This window comes from Uloborus diversus, chromosome 10 (assembly GCF_026930045.1).
Source record: "Uloborus diversus isolate 005 chromosome 10, Udiv.v.3.1, whole genome shotgun sequence".
Lineage (NCBI taxonomy): Eukaryota > Metazoa > Arthropoda > Arachnida > Araneae > Uloboridae > Uloborus > Uloborus diversus.
The window spans coordinates 72,468,973-72,493,047 of record NC_072740.1 but is presented as its reverse complement, the minus strand read 5'-3'; the positions used below and the strand labels follow the sequence as shown (position 1 = coordinate 72,493,047).

Here is a 24,075-nt window from a genome sequence, read left to right as displayed (position 1 = left end):
TTATGTATGAGCACTTACTAATAAGAAAATAAGTGCCATTGGTATTTAGCTGGCTTCTTTATTTATCGAACTTTCACTTTCTGTAATAGCTACCTCCGCCGATCCGCTAGTTTCCTTGTTTTAATAACATTCTTCGACTAATAGCAACTGTCAGCAAAGGTTTCGCTCCCTAATATTTTAAAGGTAGAAGCAGTTTTTGAATCGCAAGTAATTCACTTTTAAATAACATTTTTTTTACTTTGATTTCAGCTATAAAATACTAAAAAAATGTATCTCTGGAGCAAGGCGGGGCCAGTAGCCTGGGTGGAAACTTCTGAGGACGGCAAGTTCAAACGAGTTTTGGCACAAAATCATTAATCCAAAAGATCCAATAAAATACAACAAATGTTTTTTTTTATTATTATTATTTTTTAATCTCAAGACTATTCTATAAACTTGGTTCTCATTAAAAGGCATGAAATTCAATCCGTATATGATTTCTTGATTACAACGCTCAATACAAGTTAATCTTAAATATCTCTATATTAAGGTTATTCTAAAACAGCCAATGAAATTCAAATTCAAAAATCTAGCGAAGGTGAAATATAGGTATCGTTTCAAAGATATTTGTACAAAGCTGTATACCGCCGGATTTGATGTATAATTTGCTTCAGACGCATATATACCCATCCTCTTCCAGCAACACTATCGTTGAAATTTTATAGAAGAAATATTATATAAGATTTATTGGGGAAAACTCTCAGAATCAAAGTATTAAAATTTTTATAAATTCTTAAACTACCCGCCCCCCCCCCCCTCCCACCTCCGATGGGTGTCACCCGAGGGCTTTGCAAAAAAGCTTCTTTTTCTAAAGTTACAGCTTTCAAAAATTGAATTCACTTGACTTGATCAACATTAATTTGATAAACATTAAAAGGAGAGCAAATTAATCCTTCTCATTATTTCATAAAATGGGGGTTTTGAGTAATCTCTCTTTAAAAATCGCAACTATTGGAATATCCAACTTCGTATGCATCTAACGTTTGCAATAAAACATGACGCGAAAATTTCAGAAAAAGGAACTAATATTTCAATCACTAGGGTTCCCCCCCCCCCCTTCCCCTGAGAGAGAAAAATTGAAAAATATAAAGAAAAAAAGCCGGAGTCGGACGTTTCAAAATCCAGGAGTCGGAATCGGCGATTTTCCTTCCGACTCTGCAGCCCTGGTGATGATACAGCCGTCAGTGTAAATTACGCACAATTACTTTTTTCCCTTTTTCTTTACGATGTCATAAAAAAATCTTGAACCTGTGAAGTATTATGGCCCAAAACGCATGTTCATACAATTTGATGATTTTCTATGAATTTTTAAAATTTGTCAAGGACTTTTCAAAACACCCTGTATTTCAGCGCATTTCGTAAAACACACTCTATTACAAAAAAAAAAAAAAAAAATCGACGCACCAAGAACCAATCATTCGATTGCTTTGAAATTTTGTATGCATGAGTGTTTTGAGCAGATATGCAAATGATTAAAATTTGGCGTCCAATGAATGAAAAGTTTGACCTCCAGCGCATCGAAACTGCGCATTCAACAGATGTATATAAAGAGCAGTTCTTCAACAGTTGTTAAAACTTTCGGTTTGATTGCGATTCAGATTACCTTTCAACAACTTAAAAATGTCTTGCCGCATGGTTCGTGCTCATTGCGAGCAACTGTCACAGTTTAAAAGAGTTCGTATCATTGGATTGAAAGAGGCCGGTTGGTCTAATCGGATAATCGTTTATCATTTGAGTCGAAGCCATACGGCGATTCGAAGATGACGGCAAGGATGGGTGGAAAGTGGCTGATTTCAGCGTCAGGATGGTGGCGGTCGACCTAGGGTCACAACTGATGTGATGACAGAGTGATTGTCCGATCAGCTGTCACAGCGCTTTCTTCATCTCTATGAAGCATCAGACGTTCAACCCAAACCCCAGTGTCCATCATGACCATTTACAGACGGTTGGGACAGCGAAATCTACGCTCGCGCCGACCGTTACTCCACCTGCCACTGACGCATACACACTGCTGAGCTAGATTACAGTGGCGCATGGCTCGATCAGGTTGAAATGATGCCGACTGGGGACGTATAGTCTTTAGCAAAAAATCCTGCTTCCAACTGTGTCTTGACGATCATCGAAGACGCGTTTAGGGACACCCAGGGTAGGTTTGACTTTTGCACGTCACACTGGCCCTCAACAAGGCATCAAGGTCTGGGGTGCCATTTCCTTTGGTAGCTGGACCCCTTTGGCCGTAATTAGAGGTACACTTACTGCACAGCGGTACGTCGACGACGTCTTAAGACCTGTTTTGCTGCCGTTCTTTTTGCAGTATTCTAGGTTCGTTTTCAGCAGGACAATGCCAGATAACATACGGCACGTGTTGCTGTGAACTGTCTGCAAGCTTGTCAAACTCTTCCGTGGCCAGAACTCTCTCCCATCGAGCATGTCTGGGATATGTAGGGATGGCGATTGCATCTGGCAATGAATGTTGATAACCTCGTTTGACAATTGGAGCAAATTTGGCAGGAAATACAGCAGGACACACTCCGGGAGCTTTATCGATCTTTCCACGCCTTGATTCAGCTTGTATCCAGGCTAGAGGCAGGTCAACAACTTGTTGAATTTGTTAGTGTAACTCCGACATAAAATATTCAATTGTTCTGAGAATTTAATCATTTACTATTCTGTGCATTGTCTTCCTATCCACCAATTTTCGTCTCAATCGGACCACTCCTTCTTGGTGCGTCGATTTTTTTGTTATAAAGTGTAGTTAGTACTCACTAATATTTAGTTAAAAGAGCACATATCAAACATTAACTCCAGCGACCAAAAGAAACGTCCAAAAAAATAGGAAATAGGGAACATTACAAGGCAAATGGCTACGTGTCCAATCTTTGGACCGAACCCGCACTTAGTTTACGTACTAAACGTCTGTTATTAACAGTTTCTTAAAGTATCAGATCTACTAATATAATATATATATATATATATATATATATATATATATATATATATATATATATATATATATATATATATATATATATATATTAATGTCCTCAAAAATGAAATGGACGGCGCTATGTGAAAAAACAATAGCTCCAATTTCTGAAATGTTTTTTTTAATTAATATTATTTGAATTAAAATGTCTATTCCCGTATAATAGAGTTATTGGTATTGAAAAAGTAAGAAAATGTTACGATAGCTATTGAAATATTTTAGAATCAAGAAATTATTTTTTGAAATACCATCCCGAAATGGAAAACTACTGTATTGAAACAGCTTTTTTTATATTTTTTAATCTTGCATTTTGTAAGTGCACGAATAATACATGTAAATATACAGAAACTTTAAAATTTCACTTACTAATTAACTGCTAATGTAAAAATCAAAAGATTAGAGAAAAAATGCCCATAGACTTGATGTAATTTCGACCAAAACAGAAATGGAAAACAGAAAACAAATGAAAAACGAAAGTATAAAACGTGTATTGCCTTTAAAATAATGCGCATCCTGAAACTCACGAACAGTCACCTGCCTCAAGTAGCGTCCCTTTATACTCAGAGTCGCGACACAGGCTGAAATACAGTTGGCTTTCTGTTTAACGACGCTCTATTTAACGACTTTCTCAATTTAAGGACGGCTTTTCACGGTCCCTGATGGTGCACTACAGTGTTAAAAGCATTCTATTTAAAGACGCTTTCTACTTAAGAACGATTTTTTGTGGTCCCTTGAAAGTCGTTAAACAGAGAGCCAACTGTATCGTTTCTGCGCATACTTCCGAGTTCATGTTGAATTATTTGTAGTCTTCTCTACATAATCGGCTTCAAATACGGAAAGATGTAATTACAACGTAGAATTAATAAAAAATCGTTCAAATTAGTATACCTTATCAATGGAACGTGAAACGAATAGAATTTCAGACTGATTGATTGGCAATGTATTCAAGCGTGAATACAAAGAGTACGTCCTGAAACTGAGTTTTGGGGGACTTCAGTTACAAGGAATGACCGAGGAAGAGACACAGAGCCCCTATTTTTTGCCTCGAATATAGGGGTGGGTGGTCCAAAGCGGGTAGGCCTTCGTATGGCCAACCATGGTGTGTAAGCGGCGATGCATACGTATGTCGTGTTTATATGAACACCCCCGAGTTTTAATCAGTCCCAGCGCAGCAGCAGTGACGCGGCATGGAACAACCAGGCTTAAAATTTAAAAAATAATACATTTCTAAAAAAAATAATGTTTTGTAACTAGTGATTAGTCAAAGACCAGCTTATTTTTTTGACTGTCAAAAAATAATATTACGTTATTTTAACAATAATATTACGTTATTTTGACACCATCCACCTACAAACTACGATAGTCATTTCGTTTGGTTCTTTTTTAAATTTAAGGTTATGGTTATTGAAATAAAAAACGTGCCTTCGGGCAAAGGCGGGTATAGGATTTAATTATATATATTTATTTACAATTTTTTGACTCTTGTGCTGACTTAGATTTTCTATTTCAATAGGATAAGTACAACTTTAAAAAGTTATTTTTTAGGATGGCAATTAATTTGTCTATTAATTTAATCGGTTATTTCTTTATGTTTTATAAACAAATCTGATGACTTTAAATTATATAAGTACAACTTTTTTATATTTTTTTACAACTGCAGGTAGCTAGTCAATTATTTAAATCAATTATAACTTCGTGTTTGATTGACAAATGTACCAAATCACAATTAGTTAAGCTTACCCGCTTTGGGTTCCCTGGTATGGCAAAGCGGGTTTTTCAAATGTTTGTAAAGTTTGATAGTAAATAAATATTGGGTTTGAAATAATGCAAAAATCACTTTTTATTCTGAAGTTCAAGAGAGCCCTGCTAGGAAATAAAACCGAAATTTTTGCGATAAAAATCCAAAAACTACAATTTTCGAGCTTTCTTCGAAAACCAATCCGCTTTGGGCCACCCTACCCTAACACTTATAACCGCACTTCTGATTTGCTAGATGATACAATTTAACAATGACCGGCTCCAAAATCAGAAACTGGATCCCGGAATTTACCTCTTGTAGAATTAAACGAGGTAACACTAATAGAATGCGGCAGAACCAATGTCAATACTTAGTAATTCTGTCACATTTCATGAGTAGTTAAAATTAATTTACACGTCTATTAACGTTTTGATAAACATTAACATGCGAGGGGGGGGGGGGGGAGAAAGGAGACCGGAAGATATGAATGGATTTTTATTTTTAAAATTACATAAATTACCATACCTCTCATACTACTTTCCCACCCCGTGTCAAAATAATTTCCGATTTTTCATTTTCCTTCATTTTTCTTTCTTAATTTTATAAAATTATTAATTTTTAAGTGTGGAGCACTGGAAGATATTAATGGATCCCAACGGTAAAAAAAATATGAAAACTTATATACACAACTTTCCCACCCGCGCAAAAATACAATTTTGGATTTTTTTTTTTTTTTTTTTTTTGTAATTTGAAAAAAAATGATAATTTTTAACTAAATTTGAGGCATTTGCGGTAATAGAAGTTATTAATGGATTTCAATGGGAAAAAAAGTGCAAAACATATACCTAAAACAGAACATGCCCTGCCGGCTCTTCGAAGTGCTTCGAAAAAAAAAAAAAAAATCCTGTACTTTTCGCTCCACCCTATAGTACTTGTTAAACGGTTACAGTTCTGAAGCATTAGAGTCTGCTAAAATTGTTTCCAACTGAGGAAAATTAAAAAAAAAAATTGGGCTTTTATATAAAAAGTTTTCTTTCAGCTCAGTTAAATTCTAAACGCAATTTCATTCAGCATCATTTTTCCTCGATGTTGTCATCTCGAAAATTCAGAGCGGTTGAAAAAACACGTTGCTAAAAATTATTTTGCTTTTCTAAACAATAAAATATGAAAAATATGGAAAAAAGGAAGAATCCTTCAAGTTTTCAAATATTCTGAAAATCACTTGGACTAATAAGGCGTCTCAACTTACGCAGTATTAGAACTCTGAAAAGATCTTATTCAATATTTTCACCAAGACTTAGTATTTTTTTCATTTTTATTTTATTGAGTTTTTTCATTAAAATATTTATTTATTTATTTCTGTACTGAAAATTTATTTATTTTATTTATAGTTTTATTTTTATTTTTCATAATTTGTATTTATTTAATTTATTTATTTATCTATTTATTTGTTTATTTATTTTGTTTACAGTTTTATTTTTCATCTTCATATTTTTTATTAATTTTTATTTATTTATATTTGTAGTTTTATTTTTTCATTTTCATATTTTTTTATTTATTTTTATTCATTTATTTATTTATATTTGTTTGTTTATTTTTATTTATTTATTTATTTATTTATATTTGTTTGTTTATTTTTATTTATTTATTTATTTATATTTGTTTGTTTGTTTATTTTTATTTATTTATTTATTTACACTTTTTTATTTACTTACTTATGTATTTATTTTTTGTTCAATGGCTGGTTTATTGTTGAATTACATAAATGATATATTATTGACCCCCATAAATACTTGTAAAACCGTTTGTTCTTTTTTCTTCAACTTTTAGGATTTGGTTCCGATTATCATTTATGAAAAAGATCCCAAAATTCGTGCAATAGGTATTAGGTAAGTAAAGATTTTTGCTTTGTTATTCTTGGCCAAATCCATGTTGATAATGAACTGTCACTCTACTCTTTAATTCTATCGATCCTTTCTTCCAATTTAGTATTGAAATGGAAACTGATAGTTCTCTTACTTGTTTGGACGTCTTTATTATTAAAAATAATAACGAATTTATGACTAGGCCTTTTGCAGTTACACCACCTCCTCACAATTACTCTTCTCCCTCTTCCAAATCCTAAGTTGGCCTCATTTAAGGCTTTTGTGTTAGGTGCTTTGAACATCTGCTCTTCTTCCAATTCTTAAGATGCTGAGCATATCTTAAAGCTGTTACCTTCGATCGTGTTTACTCTCCTTGCATTATTGATTCGATTTATAATAAGCAAATTAAGCCATCTCATTCTGGCAAGGTTTCTGCTTTCAAAGCTGCCAACAATATTGTTTTGCCTTGTTATCCAAAAGTCAGTCATCAGGTTGCAAAGGTTTTGAAGAAGTTAGTTTCGATACTGCTTTTTCTCCTGTTAATAAGATTTAGTTTACAAACTTGCAGTATGCCATTGATTTCCATAACAACTGGGGTATTTTATAGCATCTCCTATGTGGGGGATGGTTACGTTGGAGTTGGTTACATAGTCTGAACTTACGTTGGTCAGACTGAACATGCTCTCAAGCACCGTCTGAAAAAGCATGAAAATTATGTTAAACGTAAAGAACTTGCTCGTTATTCCATCGCTCAGCATTGTTGGGCTTTTTGGTCTCTATTTTGATTTTTCATCTGCCAGAAATTTTTGTGAATATTCTTCGGTCTATGACTTCAATTTTTAGGAAGTTTACTATACTTGAAAAAAAAAATCTCATTCTCATAGTCTGTCTTTTCCAGAACTCATTTTTTTCTTAATATTTTGAAGCAATTTTTGTAATTGCTTTTTCGGGTTGTTCGTTTTCTAACACTCTTTTTGTTTCCTGGTTTCTGATTGGTTGTACGCGCCCCGGGATTCACTTGTAATTTTCTGATTGGTTGATTGTCGCCTCTAGTCGTGAACTCATATTGGTTGACCCCTTTGGTATAAATACCGGTGTCCACGTGATTGATGTACAACTCTCTCACGACTTTCTGGTTGCATGGTGAGTTTTTGCACTTATGAAGATGCTCCATTGTAGCCTTTAAATAGCTATGTGCTGTATTTTCTTGAGAATTAATGCTTTATTTGCGTTGCTTTATTCATTTATCATATTGAAGCACAAAGCTTATCTGATCATTTTTCATTTGATATCCCTAATTACGCATGAAGCTTGTCCACTTACAAGAATGGGTTACAACAAAATTCAGCAAATGTGAGTAAACAATAACTTAAAAAGTAAAGCAACACGGCCGCTAAGTTTCTTTTTTTTCTGTAGCTGTTGGATGAATTATTTAGTCCTTAAATGAGGTCGGTGAAGAAATTTAGTTCATAAAAAGAATTGTGATTTAGTTTGATTTTGTTTATGTCCACTGAAACAGCTAATGCAAAAACTACAAGAATTGTATGAAGAGTATTCTTAGATTTTTTCATTCTTTTATTAATGCATAAATTTGATTTTTTAGATTTTCTTATTAATTTTACACTGATCTACATTATTTTAAGCATCATACTTTGAAATGACGAATTGTAGTAGATTATTATATTTTCGATTTGGCAATCCTGACGTCAGTGGGAAAGTAAAATAAGTATAAAAAGGCAGAAATGATGAAGCTTTCTATAAATTCTTTTCATTTTCGCTTTGGAGAAACGAAGCACAACAAACAGGTAACAAAAGAGGAAAACTCTTAAACGAAGCTTTCACCGGAGGCAAGAGAAAGATTACAAAGAAACAGCTTTGCTTTAACGGCGAGTAATAAACATTGTGTTACGCAAAGGTCTCTGCGCATGCTCCTGTTTCGCAGTTTCTGTGTGCGAAACACGTGCTTTGCTGTCACGTGCAAAAACTGAATCCTTAAAAGTAGGATAGGCTATATCTTTGTCATGAATGATTCTTTTTCCCCCTGTTTTCGTATTGCTTTGATTTACAGCGCTTATAGTTTTTGTGATAAAATTAAAAGAAACCGATTGATCAATCCTATTCTTTAAAGAGGAACAGTTCACGTAGAATATGAAATAGAGAGAAAATTGTTGCTTCATTTAAACTAAAAATGTGGCAAAAATTAATTCACACTTTTGACGCTGGTCCATTCTGCTTTACTAATATTTTCGAAATAAAATATGTACTGCAAAAAAGAATATGCGACATAATTTACTTCAGACTTTTAGAGATAGTTTTTACAGTTTTTTTTTATTTATTTATTTGTTCATTTATTATTATTATTATTATTATTTTGTTTATTTGAAAATATTTTTTATTTTTATAGTTTCTGTTTTATTTATTTAGTTAGCTTTTATTTTATTTTTTATTTTATTTTATTTATTTATTTTCCACCCAAAAAAATATAACAAAAACCTTGAAACACCCTACTTTAAAATAGAACACTACCAAAATAATTATAAATTTAAAAAAAACTGATTTTCATACTTTTTGCAGATTAAGGAAGCCGAAATATTAAAATTTTGGAAAAAAAAAATGTAATGGAAAAAGAATGTGCAACAAAATTAACTTCAGACTTTTAGAGATAATTATTTTTTTGTATATTTTATAATTATTTGTTTTGTGTATTTATTATTATTTTTATTTGTTCATTCGCATATTTTTTTTAATTATTTTATTTTTGTTTCATTTTATTTTTATTTATTTATTTATTTTTCAAGTGAGACAATTAGCAAAAACCCTGAAATACCCTGCTTAAAAATGCAGCACTACGAAAATGATTTTTAAAAAATAATGCTGATTTTGATAAATTTTTGCAGATTATTGTTAGAGTGGACAGGACTTTCGATTTGAAACTACTTAGCTATACCCAAAACGATGAAGAGTAACCATTCTTACTTCAGTAAATCTTTATGGTCTTCTCTCTCTCTCTCTCTCTCTCTCTCTATATATATATATATATATATATATAATCTACTGAAGGGGTGACCAACCGGCAGATCTTGGAACAATTTCTGGTCGAACTGCGTTCTTACAGACCTACAGTCAAAAGTTTTGTGCTTGTGTTATTTTATATATCGTCACCTCAGAGCAACAGTACGATATCTAATCCCAGAAATAACACTTAGACATCTTACTGTAGCTCTGAGACAACTATATATTCTAATATGTGTTATTGAACAAATAGACTGCATTAGATTAAAAATCTGTTTTTGTACCTAAAGAATCTAACTCTTCGTCTTATTAAAGCTGGGGTAGCCTACTTGTCAGCCATTACGATTGACTTTACATATAAACAATGCGTCGTAATCGAGCTTAATTTTTTTTTTGTTCCGTTGGCAAGAAGGAAATAGATTTAAAGCATTGTTTAACGTTGTCATTTCAATATTTAAAAAGTTCCCTAAATAGTTCAGTTTTTATAGCAACTAAAAAATATTTTATCTGAAAAGTGACACAGGGGAGAGAGGATCTTCACTTTGGCCTCCACTTAAATGTTACACTATTGTTTCGCTAGTTTAATTAGTTGCTGTTACTTGATCATAAATACGTATTTCATACTTGGTTTTAAAACTAATAACTTTTCGAATGTTTAAGTGCAAAGTTTAGACATCTTTAAGTCGTAGTAGCATCTCCTCCAGCCTCCAGCTTGGTTTTTATTTTTAAAAACGTCTAGTATTAAGAGCTGCTTAGTTGAAACAAAATGTATAGGTGTCAGAAAATGTTTTCGGACGAAATTATATTTTTTAAAAAAATTAGAAATAAACTGCACCAAAATTTAACATTTAGTGGATAAAGAAATATTTTTTTAATTATCTGTCATGCAAAATGTCATTCCTAGTATTCTATAATAAGATGAGTATATCTAAAAAGTTGAAAATGTTCGATTTTAGTGCATTAATATTATAGCAAACTCAATAGATAAAAAAGAATTGAATTATCTTTGATTTTCCAAAAATTTACAGTTTAAAAGCTAAGAGGAGGTTTTATTATTAAATTTATTTAAAGAAATTCATTCGCAAACCAGCTCTGGCATTTTCTGTTTCCCGCATGCATTGTGTTCAGCGAACGCGCTTCAACAATGAGAGCAGTAACGCTGAAACCATCTGTTGGCAACAATTGAATTTCATTTATTTGCGTCGTCTAGAATGTAAGTAATCATTATTCAGTGAGATGTACAGCATACGGTGACACGTGAGCGCCTAGTTTTTCATTTTTCAAACTATTAGATATTGAATGACTCTCCATTGAAATCAGAAAACCGCACACCCACTTTGTCACACACACCCTTACCCTTTTCATTCAGTCAAGAAAATGCCAGTCAGTTATTGCATTTTGACTCAGAATGTGTGTGTCTTATTTTATTTATTTTGTTGGTTTTTTCTTTTTTTTTTAAATTATTTATTTAACTATTCAGTTAAATATACACTTTTTTCAAAAATGTTTAGTGTTTTTTATTTCAGTTATTTATTCATTCATTTTTGTTACATTTTATTTCAGCTTTTTTATTTGTTTGTTTATTATTTTTAGTTATTTATTTTATTTGTATTTTTATTTTATTTCATTTCTTTTATTTCATTTCTTTTATTTATTTTGTTTATTTTAATTGTATTTTCATTTCATTTAATTTTATTTATTTATTTTATGACTTGATTATTTATTTATTTATTTATTTTATGACTTGATTATTTATTTGTTTATTTATTATTTATTTATTTAATTTCGAAAAAAAAAATTTTATTCATTTTCTGATAAATCAATTCAATCCAAAGAAACAAGTTAAATTTTGTTAAAATTATTTATATATTGTAGGTGTAAACACCGACTTTGAATGAAAGTAATGAAAACTAGAGATCTGGCTTTTTATGCGGAAAATTTTCAAAGTTTCTTACCCCAGAAGGTTTTGTAAAGTAATAAAGCTCTCCTATACTAAAGGCTTCTCGTGAACAAAATGCAAGTGTTATCTATTCATCAACTTTTGATGAGCCTTTCTCTCAGAGCAAAATATGTTATATAATCAATTTAGCAAGTTGACTAAAAAATTAGCACTTGTATCAAACTAAAAAGTTAATGTTAAAATGTAATTGTAACTAAATATTATGCATACATGGATGCCCAAAGCATAGAACTTTAAAAAATGATATTTAGTCGAAATGTGTTCAAAAATAACTGCAAAGTTTTCTACTAAAGGTAAAAAAAAAACTTTATCCCTACACAAGTGTAATTTCTCGTACACTAGCATTGATTTTCTGATATCAGAAAAATATTCTCACAAGCATTTAGGCTGAAAATTATCTTAAATATGCTTTTTTAAAGCTTAAAACTGATACTGATTTACCGAAACAAAGTATGCCTCTTTTATGTTAAAAACGGGATAACAACTATTTTTAATAGAGAATAGATATATAATTCAATTTCTCAAACTGTTAGGCATTATATTTCTTTAAATTTTGACGATTAATAAACTTTTTACTTGAAGCATTTCAAATTTAGAAATTTTGCACTCCATTTAGGCTAGCAAAGGTAGGCGAAAAAGATTGTAAATATAAACTGCAAAAAAAAAAAAACATTTCTGCTAATGTGAAAATTTGAGTCAAAATAGGTAAAAGCATATAAATAAATTTTGTACGAACCATTTTTATGTATTAAAATGGTTGAAGTTAATTTTTCTTCGAAAATATTTATTTAGTCGTATTAAAAAAAAGTAACAAATAAGTAAAACAGAAAGAAAGAAACCGTTTACGGCTCTTTTGGAAAGCACAAAGCGCCAAAGCTCTTTTTCTTTTTCTTTCAGTTGTCAAAAATATAAGAATAATATTGAAACTTTGGGATGAAAATTTCTCACTGATCATTTATATACACAATAAAATCATTCGCCTTTGAATTAATTTCACTTTGTTATTACAGTCAATCAGTTAATCTTAAACGTACATTAACTGTTCAAACTTAGTTTAGTAGTTTAAAAAAAGTAGAAATTGTAACCTGAAACTTTTGATTGATTGAAGCAGAATTGATCAAGGAAGAAAAAAAAAGTTTTTTTTATATCCCACAAAAAAATTTCGAAAATAATGATGGTTTGACAATTTAAAATTTCTGCAAAAACTCCGTGAAAAAAATTCCTCATCACATCATTAATAAAAATATACATACAATAATATATGTGTGTGTGCGTGTGTGTGTGTGTAAATTTGTCTCCCATACTAATAAAGCTTTGGTGGTATTTATTCGGAAACGTGGGTGAAATTCCTGCTACAATATACAATTCTCAAATTTCCGTGTTTTTCGTTCTCATTCCAGAATTTTGGTGTCCTTATCAATGCCAGTGGAATGCTTATTGCCAATAGAAGACATCCGAAATGACACCAAGTCTCAAAATGTTCGAAAAAAGCTCATCCTTTGCACTTTTACCATTAAAAAAGCTTTTTTAGATGCATGTGCTACATTATCCCTGGTGTCTATGATGAGAGAAGCAATGATTAGAGCTGTAAGTATGATTTTGAAATCAATTACGTAAGATTTGACACCGAGGGAAAAGTCCCTCTTGGAAAATTTTAGAAGAGCATCTCTCTCCCAAGAAATTTTTAAGATATCCTTTTACTTAAGATATCCTTTTACTATCCTTTTACTATTATGCTTATAATAACTGGAATAATCCCTTTTTCTTTTGCAAAAGTATGGAAATGCATTACATCAAAGCAGTACTTATAGTGTCAAATAGTTTGAAATTTTAAAATATATTTCTTTACCAAAATTTAAAGAAAAAATGTTTACTTTGAAAATCATTATGGTTTGGATACTTAAAGGTTTACTTTGGTAGAATTTCAAAAATATTTGCTAATGATTTACATATTTACAGCTGATTTTTGACATGTTGTGCTATCAGGGTATCTGCTTAATGCTAGTGAAAAATATTCACTCTTTTTTATCCCATAGTTTTAAAACAAAAGTTAAAAGTCCAACAAGATTTTTTTTTAATGAAATATTCAGCTTAAAATACTTTTGCTTGTACTCTTCGCAGGAAAAACATTCAAATGCTCTGGAGAAAGAAGAGTGTATCCATTTAAAGAACTGTCTTGTTCTTCTACGAAATCTGTTGCACATTCCCGAGGATGCAAAATCATCAAAAGAATCAAGACTCTGCTTAACTCATTGGCTGGCTGTACAGAAGAAACTGATTTGGTATTTATAATTATTTATATTCTGAAGATTTCTAAGATTTGAATGTTCTCGTTTTAATTCATAAGAGTCTTTATCATGTCAATTAAGTCATCATGTATAAGATGGTGTGATTGAGTTATTAAAATGCAATGGAAAAAGCTGAAGGAAAGTGCTAAAAGATGCTTTTCGAGAAGCAGTGCCAAAAAGTGCGTACCGAGTAGCAGGTTTTAAGAAGTAATAACAAATTAACTTGGGACATGTACTGGCGCAAAGATTTTCCAGACTAATCTGATTGTAACTCTGACAAATTCTTTATAAATTTACAGGATTACAGGTTAAAATCAAGCACTTGAATACAACTTGTAACCAAATCAGAATGAGTATGAATTCAAATAATGCAAGCTTGATATGAGTTAATAATTTTTTTCAATACTAAACTTTTTCAGTAAATATTCAACCACTCACTTACGCAGTAACTCTCTTATACATTATTAAGTGTTCACGGTTTAAATTATAAATCTTTGTTACCTTAAGAGATAATTATAAAAAATAACTTCAAATAATAACTTCAATGTATCTTTTTTTACCAAACAATTATTAATGAATATAGCAAATGTGTTAATGCTAAAACACAATTATTTAAAAACTTTAAATTGTCAATGTAATATTTTCAACAGTATCATTTCCTTTATTTGACATTTCACATTAATGATGGCTCAAATGAAAGAGACCTGAGCTCTGATAAGTTGCAGACTGTATCTCTATCGATATTGATCCTTTGACAGCGAGAGTCTCGCTCAGTTTTATGGCACGTTTGCCTCTTTTAGATACAGTCTATTGCTAAGAATTCTTTCTTAGAAAAAAACAAAGATACTCTTGAGTGATACTCAAATTCACTGTACGGTTATTCATATTACTCTAGGCTTATTCAAATTTTCTTGAGACTTATTTTGAGATTTCAAAGACTTCCTGTTCTGGAGGTCCTTCCAAAGGTTGGTGCTTCCCATCATTGAGAAAGTAATGTACAATGTGGTTTTAATTAAAGTTAACCTACTGGATCTAAGTGAAGCTCGATCTAATAGACGTAAGTCATTGAAAGTTGATATACGTAATATTACTCAGTGGAGGGAGAGGGAGATTTAAAAAAAAAAATTGTTAAAATTTTTACCACCAGATCAGAGAGGGGGTATGAAGAAAAAAAAATACGAATTTGGAACCAACAAATTAGATTTATCTCTCAATTTGTTCAGTGTTGAAAGCGTGTTATAGCGTATTCAACAGTAGCGTGAAAGGTTTCTCCAACAATAACAGCAACTTAGCGATGATTACTGCAATTGCTAGAAAAAATCAAGAAGTAAAAAATTTGAACTAGTGTTTTTTCTGTAGCGTATCTCTTTTACTCTTGGTCCATTATAACATATATAGGGCTATATTGGCAGATAGGATGATCTTATTTACGTGACCAACCAAGATTCAAGTAAAAGACGATGATGTAGACTATAGAGTATTCTGTGGGTCAAAAAACGTGTGTATGAAAAAATAGAGAAATATAGAACCTCAATGTGACTCGCGGAAACACGAAATGTGCCCCGTTGCGAACAACAAAAGAAAACGTAACGTAGTTGGGAAGGTAGAAATATTGATCTAACTATTGTTAGTTAAATATTTTGCACTGAAAGTGTACAATTTGTGATGTTTTTCCTCAATATAATTCTAAATCTGTACCTATTATTATTATTATTTGGTTTTTAATACGTTACTGCCTTTTTTACAAGGTATATTGGAAGGGGAATGAAAAATGGATAACAATTTTCAATTCTGGTAAAAGTAAATTTAAAAAAAAAAACTTTTTCAACGGTAAACAAATTGTTTTACATGCATTTAGCCTTATATATTATATATAGGCTTAGTTGGTGATGTTATATAATTTTATTTGAATTAATTGATCATATCATATGGTACCTAAAGACCAAAAACCTTAACAGGGACGAAATATGGCGCCTTTACCCTACCTAGTCTTCACTCTCCAACAGTTTGGTTTCAAAAATTATCACACATGGTCATAGTGTTCGTTTTCATTTACCCCATGGTTCCCTTTACCCCAACTGACCCGACCAAGAACAAACTTTTTCTAGAACGAGCTCCATGTAGGTCTAAGCAGAGTGACCTGAATAATAACCAATCTCTGTTTATATATATGCATATTTTTTAAAGACAATTTTAATACAATGTTGGGGAAAGTGGAGCAAATTGAAATTGTTAAGATAACTTACCTTTCTTAAAATAAACAAATAACTAACACTAATAAACAAAAATGGAAATTTGTTTTCAAAATTAAAGTACATAAAGAAAGCAATGTATTTATGATAAAACTTATATTGAAACATATTTTTTTATTTTTTTTTGTCAATTTGTACATTCAAAAGGTGGAAAATGTTCACTTTTTTTTCAGTGAGCAAAGTGAAAAGCAAAATATTTTTCTATTGAAATATTTTCTATCTGATTATTAAGAATATTATGATCAAGTGAATGAGTAACTAAAATAATAAAAAATAAATGAATAAATAAGAAGAAAATTGGTGAATGAATGTATAAATAAGTGAATTGTTCAATGAAGGAATGCAAAGGAATTGATTAGTAAATGAATACACAAGTGGTTTAATAAATAATTGAATAAGTAAATGAAATGAACTATTTCACTTTGCCCCGCATGCACTTGACTAATTAGACAAAACATTTAAAAAGAAAAATAATTGATAAATACTGCGCCGAGTATTAGTAGATCTCAATTTATATTAAAAAGGCTAATAATAAAAACTTTATTATTTTATAATAACAAAAATAATTTTTGACTTACTACAGAATGTTACAGTATGAGTATCAATTTTTGAAAATTGCTTGTATTATCATATGCTTTGAAATTCAGAGATAACTTTCTCCTGACTGGAGTAGCCTACATGTGTTACTACACAGTTAAACTATTTCCAGATAGATGGTGCTAAAAACAGGGTAAATATTTCACCATTGCACTTTGCTCCACTATTTCACTTTGCCCCAAATTCTTTACATTGAGTAGAAAACCTTTGCGCCCCTTTCCCTGGAATAATCTACCTGCCTGTGTAACATTTTTCGTTTTCATGTATTGACTCATTTCAAACGTGAAAACAAAACAGTCATCATAAAAATGATACAACTTAAAGTGATTAAAAAAGAAGTTATGTTTTTTATAGGAAATCTGAAGCAAGTTTTCAAATTCGTTTTAGACTTAAAAGTTTGATTTATTGAAAATGGAAAGGGAACACTAAGTTGTTTTCCTTGGATTCTAAGCCAACACAAATATTTGTATGATAGTTTCATGATATCTCAATGAGTAATAGACACTTAGTCTAATTCGTTGAAAAAAAATATTTTCAAAGCTTTGAAAATTTACTGATTTTTTTTTAGACGAAGCTCTGAAATTCATTTGCAATTTTCATTCATAGGAACATATTTGTTCAAGGCATTGATGGTGCCCTTTTGATGATGTTGAATAGCAAATACAGAGTAAGTTATAAGATGTATATTTAATTGAATGCATTTGTTGGTGCATGAATTTTGTAAGATGTATCAGGCTTCCTTTGAATGCATTGCACAGCACAAGACTGCACAGTTATATGTTATCATAACTATTATAATTTTTTGAAATGTGAAACAAGTACTCCTTTCTATTTTTATGCTAATAATAGATGTTTTCATTTTCAATTTGACTGATTTTTCTCATGTATATTTTAGACTCATTGGACTGAGCCTTTAGCCTTTATCATTGCTCAGATATACCGAAATCAGGTAACTTTTTGAACCCCGTTTTCAAATTATAATTCTTGACTTCTGAAATACAGTATAATTTCATGTTAACTATTGATGAAATATATTAACAGAAATGAGACTGGCGAAGCATAACCTTTGTATGTAACTTTTAGACACTTTTTACAGACTTTGAAAAAAATCCTTGAATAATTTGTCCCTTCTTAAACTCTGGCTTAAAAAGGTTCTCACATTTCACGGAATCACATAGAGCTTTTTAAAGGAATTCAGTATCTTTTTCAGCTTAACGTAGCTGCGCGAAAAAACAAAAACATTTAACTGTTGATAAGAGCGTCTTTTTTGAGCTCGTTTTTACTTCCTTTTACAAAAAAGGAAGTATTGTATTCGCGCAAAAAATTTCACTCAAAAATTGGCCTTAATTTTTCTTACCCCCGAATGAATGTTGAGTTTTTTTTTTTCGACCCGACCACACGTGGATATATGCCGAGGAACGTACAGATACCCGAAATATCCATTTTGACGACCCCCGAGTTAATTACAACGAATTTTCTCGTGACGTCCGTATGTACGTATGTATGTGTGTATGTGTGTGTGTATCTCGCATAACTCAAAAACAGTATGTCCTAGAAAGTTGAAATTCGGTACGTAGACTCTTCGTCGGGTCTAGTTGTGCACCTTCTCTTTTAGTTGCATTCGAATGTTCCTAAGGGGGTCTTTTGCCCCTTTTTGGGGGGAAATCATTGTTAATTTCAATATAAACTCAAGTTGTGTTATAATTTGTCGGACACTTGGCGATATATCGCCAGTCTTTTGGTCGCCAAGTTTTGTCGCCAACTTGGCGACAAATATGGTGATTTTTTTTAAATTTTGGTTTCGATTTGGCCATCGTTGGTGATATTCAGAGAGTAAACAATTGAATCACATTAAAATTGCCAATAATAGGGAAATGACATTAAATTGGAGTAAAAGGAAGTCATGTGATGCACACATCAGCTCGTTTGCTATTTTTTTACCTATGTCTATGTCTTTTTTCTAGAGAAAATGGTTGTTCGTATATCATAAGCTAGTGAATGCAGTTCTTACTGCAAAACTTGTGCTTCGTCATGATACGTTGATCATTATAAAATGAGCGCAAAGAGTCAGTTAAAATACATATTAAATGCGATGTTATTCTTAGCTAAAAGAGTTTGAAAATAGCGATGTTTTGTCTGGTAGAAAATATTCTATATTTATTTGAAAACATTTTATGCTTCTATTTAATATTTGGGTTGGAGAATATTGAACAAAATATTGCTCAAATGAAAATCCCACTTTTTTTTTTTTAATTTTATTTGTTTCAAATTAACGAAATACCTTTTTTAATTACTGACTGGGGTTGGGACTAGATAATTTATAGTCATCGTAAAGGTATCCACGTGACCAAAATAGCTGGGCTGTTTAGTCACGATCTTTTAGCAATAGCAATAATTAAGTTAACTTTTAAAATTATTTTCTGAATCTTATGAACGCAAGCTGGTTAAAATTAAGATACCCGCACAAACTACATCTTTTATCTAAAATGGGTGATCGAATTATGACCAAATTTGGTATATAGGTTGTGTCAGAGATCTACTAATAAATTTCAAAAGGAGAATAAGATCCACTAAATTTCTCTTTATACAGAAAAACAGCAAATTTAGCTTTGGAAGTGACCAACACGGAATGACAAAGCAGCATGAATAATTGCTACCAGTTTCCATCACCTCGAACTGTCGTTTGTCGAATGCCTCAAACTGTCACTTCTTTTGATATAATTGTACTTGTTAAGCGCCCCCTTACTTACATTTATAAACAAAAAAATCTCTTTTAATAGTCCATGTACCAAATTTGTCGATTATTCCAGCCTCCGTTTAGCTGCAACACAGCACCCGGTTCATAAGGATAGTTGAATAAAATCACCTTGTAGATGTAGATTGTTAATGAATTCAATCGCTCCCTGAGAAAAATTTTGTGTTGCGTTGCTGCGCTAGCTTACTATGTATTTAATCTATTGTTTTCATGTAATTTAATTTGAGGATTAAACTTCTTGCTGATACAATCCCAAGAATTTTACTAATACAATGTAATGCAATATTAGTATCAGTTAGTGAGAAAAATATATTTTTTCATATCTTAATGATTTTTTTTATAAAACTGTATTTACCTAAGTTAATATAGTTTGTAACCTCTCCTCTTATAGTTATAAATCTATGTTTGTTTTTTATTAATATATTTTCATGCTTTATTAGAATGTCTCTAAGATTCATCAAGCATTAGGCATGATTTCTTCGCCATCTGATAGTTCTGAAGATGATGAAGGAAGTGATGGTTCAAAAAATTCATCAGCATCAATGAGCAGTGAACCAAGTAAAGTGATCAACACCAGCGATTCTGGATATCCAGTATCTGACAGTTCTTTAAATAAATCCGAAGATAATTCTGTAAATAATAATGAAATGGATTCTTCGGAGAAACTTACAGCTTGCTGTAATGACAGTACTATTTGTTATAATGGCATACAAACTAAACTACAAAAAGTGCAGTTGAGTGAAGAGGATGAAGCATCAACTAATCAAGTTTCTCCTCCCCCTGCACCTCCTAAAAATGTATTTTTTGGTAAAACAAAGCACCGTATTTCGTCAAAAAGCAATTATGATCAAAATGAAAATTACCCAGAAAGCTCAAGCAGCTCTGAATCACCTCTTCATAAAAAAATTAAAGGTAATTGTTTTTCAAAAGATTCTGCGAAGGTAGAGCTTACAGATGACGATACTGTCCTAAGTATGAGTCTGGGTGGCAGTTCAGCTGATTTTCGGGATAAATCATCAGAAGAAAATTTTCCTGATAGAAAAGCAAATAAAAACTCTAAACTTCATAAAATGAGAAGTGCTCAAAACCAACCTAAAATTCTCGAGAGTGATTCAAGTAATGAAGATCTTATAAAAAATACAAAGCACCGGAACCATCCTCCTGTCTTCTGGAGAGGTAAAAGTCCTAGGCGTAGTAATGGTTGTATTCCTTCTATTTGTTTGGATTCTGCAAATCTGGTATCCTCAAAAAGAAGATTTAGGTATCCACTATTGGAGAAAAGAAATAGTATGCTTACTTTACTTGATGAAACAGCACTTGCCCCATCTGATGATGATTTAAGGTAAGGTGTTTATTAGTTGCCAAAAATTATCCATTAGTTGATCTAGCATTTCATTTCATTTTAACTTCATATTGCATGAGTAAAAAACAAATCTATATAAATAAAGCAAAGAATATATGTGTATGTATGTTCCCTATACAAATCCAGTTTACGTCGAATATCGACCAAATTCTGCAGGGAGGTACTTGAGCACCCGAGAAGGAACATAGTTGGGTTTTCGAACGCCAAAAAAGAACCGAACCGTTCGAATTTTAATTTTAGGGCCCAAAAATGGCATTTATGGCTCTTTCTACCCGAAATAAGTATCCAATCAGTTCAAATCTATCGCGATTCGAAAACCAGCAAAAACTACCCTTAAAATGGATTCAATTCCTTCGAATTTCAAAAAAAAAAAAAAAAGAAAAGAAAAGAAAAAACGAAGCTGCAAAGTCACCGGCAAAATATTTAAAAGCATTTTTAAGTCTAATGAAACATTATTTCCATATCGGAAAACTGTCGTTGGCGCGCTCATTTTAAATTAGCGTTCAGAAGGTTGCCACTTTTTTTTCCTCGGCTGCGACTAAATAGCATTTGTTTTTATTTTGAGGTAAAAATTTCCCCTTTTGATTATTATTTGGCGATTTATCTCCTTCTTCTTTTTTTTAAATTTATTTATTTATTTTATTTTATTAATTATTATTTTTTTTTGTCTGCCTGCAGAAGATAATCAAGGATTTTAGTTGTATAAATGGCACGTTGCGTTTAATGTATTCGGGAATTTTTGATTTCCCGTTTTCTTTCTTTAAGAATGATTATTTTAACGGGAAATTTTACGGTATTTTTGTTTCTGTAATTGAAGCCTGATTGTTGAACATGTGTCACTTGACATAGCTTTTATTTTTGAGGTACACAGTGCAAAGCCGTGCGAAACAGCTAGTTAGATATATACTTAAATATTATAGAAAATCATTTCTTTCGTGTTATACTCCATACCTGTTCTTTATGAATATATATGTATATATACATATGTTTTACTTTAAAGGAATGTTTTGAAGGAATTTACAATGAGTTTCATGCACAGTGGTTTTTCTCAACTAATTATGGACATAAAGGTACGCAAAAGTTTACATCTTTTTATTTTGTAAATTTTTGAAATTGTATTTTCAATTTCTTCATGGAATTTTCAAGAATGAAATGTTGTGGCTGTTTTTAAGGAACCTAGTTCAAGATTTTATTTAATCTAGTGTTTCAGCTGGTTTAAAATAAGTTTAATTATAAAAATATGATTTTTTCTTTTTACTTTAGCATTGAAAGTAGCGAATAAAAGAGTGATTCAAAGTAATAAATTTTCCGAATTAAATGTTTCTTGACAATGTCACGTATTATATTTCAAAAGAAAAAAAAATGGAACGTTATATTATTTTCTGTTCATAAATTTTGTTCATTTAAACAAAAATATAGTTGATGGAGATGTTGATTATCTTCTGGAATTTATCAATGGAATATTTCTTGATGTCCAAGTTGGTATAAATCGGTTTCGAATATTTTTTGACACATTAAATGTTTATAAATACATACTTCAAAACTTTTCGCTGAGAAAATGTTACAAAGTTTTAGAAGATTTTATTTGCGAGTAATATAACCCCGATTTAACGATTGTCAAGGAGCTCGAAAAAGTTATCGTTAAATCGAGGAGCATATACGTTCAATGCAGTTAAATACAGACCAGTGAAATGTATCATTGAATCGAGGAAATTGTTAAATCGAGGAGCATATACGTTCAATGCAGTTAAATACAGACCAGTGAAATGTATCATTGAATTGAGGAAATCGTTAAATCGAGGAGCATATACGTTCAATGCAGTTAAATACAGACCAGTGAAATGTATCATTGAATTGAGGAAATCGTTAAATCGAGGAGCATATACGTTCAATGCAGTTAAATACAGACCAGTGAAATGTATCATTGAATTGAGGAAATCGTTAAATCGAGGAGCATATACGTTCAATGCAGTTAAATACGGACTAGTGAAATGTATCATTGAATTGAAGAAATCGTTAAATCGAAGTTATAGTTATACTAGAAAATTTGTGTGAGTATGTTCGTGGTGACTAGGCGAAAGAGCAACAATGTTTAATGTAATTTGTGTCAGAAAAAAAATATATAGACTGGGAAACTTTTGAAACGTACTCTGATTAAATTGCTTTATATCACTTCAGCAATTGCACAATCATGCAACATTTCAGCAAACGTCTGAAAAGTCGTCAGTATATTATTGTAATGCAACAATTTAGTGATGAAAAATGTTATCCAAAATACCTTTTTGGTGTTTCACATTCTTGTTTTAATTTTTTCATCCTGTGTGCAGTCGCAGAATTTGCAAACGCGTTAATGCAGAGCTAAACATACATTTATTTCAAATGCTTGAGCTTTATAATTTTTTCACGTGAAGATTTTTATGAAGATAAAACATATGAATTCATCTCTTTCACAATATTTTGTTTTTTGAGACATTAAAATATTTTGTCTTATTGTAATTCAAATTTTTCCTGTTATATTTTATTCACTTAACTATTTTTATGTTTTTAGAAATTGATTATTGAAGAAAGTTTCGAGACTATTGATAAGTCGCTCTTTTTCTGGATATTCAATTATTTCGTGCACCTTGCTGCAGCTGTTCACCTAAACTATGATCATTTAAGGTGATACTTTAATTAAAAAATTTTGAAAATATTCATTTAAGAAAATGCATTGAAAATTCACTTAATTATTAATTCAATATTTTACTTTTCAGTGATATTCTTTCTATTGATATCATCAGTTTTCTGGTACATGAATGTGTCGCAACTTCTGAAAATATGGAGCTGCACTCGAAAACAAATGTAAAATTAGCAAAGTATATAGCTGTTCAGTAAGTTATTTTCCTTTTGTGAATAATTTGCATTTTCCCCACATTAACATTGCGTTTTTTCCCAATAATACATTTTCAATAATGTTAATTAATTTAAACACTAAAAAAATATGTATTTAAATAATCTGAAGGATTTAGAAGTATTCAATAGCAACTTTATGTGAAGTTGATAAATAGTAATATATTTTATGAACAGAAATAGTTCTTTTCCAATTTTGTTGATTGATGAATATGAGAGTAATACAAAAGGAGCTTTTTTTTTGGGGGGGGGGAGGATTATTTGCATTGGTCCGAAGTAAATGCTTTAAATTATATAAGTAGATGATACATGCTCTAGGATGGTAACTTTA

At 31.0% G+C, this 24,075-nt stretch overlaps 1 protein-coding gene across 5 annotated transcripts in view; it reads left to right on the top strand.

The window, feature by feature from the left end:
• LOC129231210 (protein timeless-like) overlaps positions 1-24,075 on the top strand; it is a 129,498-nt gene that overhangs the window by 44,573 nt on the left and 60,850 nt on the right. For all 5 annotated transcript variants that reach the window (XM_054865463.1, XM_054865462.1, XM_054865464.1 and 2 more), the window contains 9 exons: positions 6,594-6,652; positions 13,001-13,187; positions 13,722-13,882; positions 17,344-17,404; positions 17,633-17,686; positions 19,933-20,834; positions 21,856-21,925; positions 23,404-23,516; positions 23,609-23,725. In XM_054865463.1, coding sequence (XP_054721438.1) covers positions 6,594-6,652; positions 13,001-13,187; positions 13,722-13,882; positions 17,344-17,404; positions 17,633-17,686; positions 19,933-20,834; positions 21,856-21,925; positions 23,404-23,516; positions 23,609-23,725 — 1,724 coding nt within the window. The remainder of the gene's footprint in view (positions 1-6,593; positions 6,653-13,000; positions 13,188-13,721; positions 13,883-17,343; positions 17,405-17,632; positions 17,687-19,932; positions 20,835-21,855; positions 21,926-23,403; positions 23,517-23,608; positions 23,726-24,075) is intronic.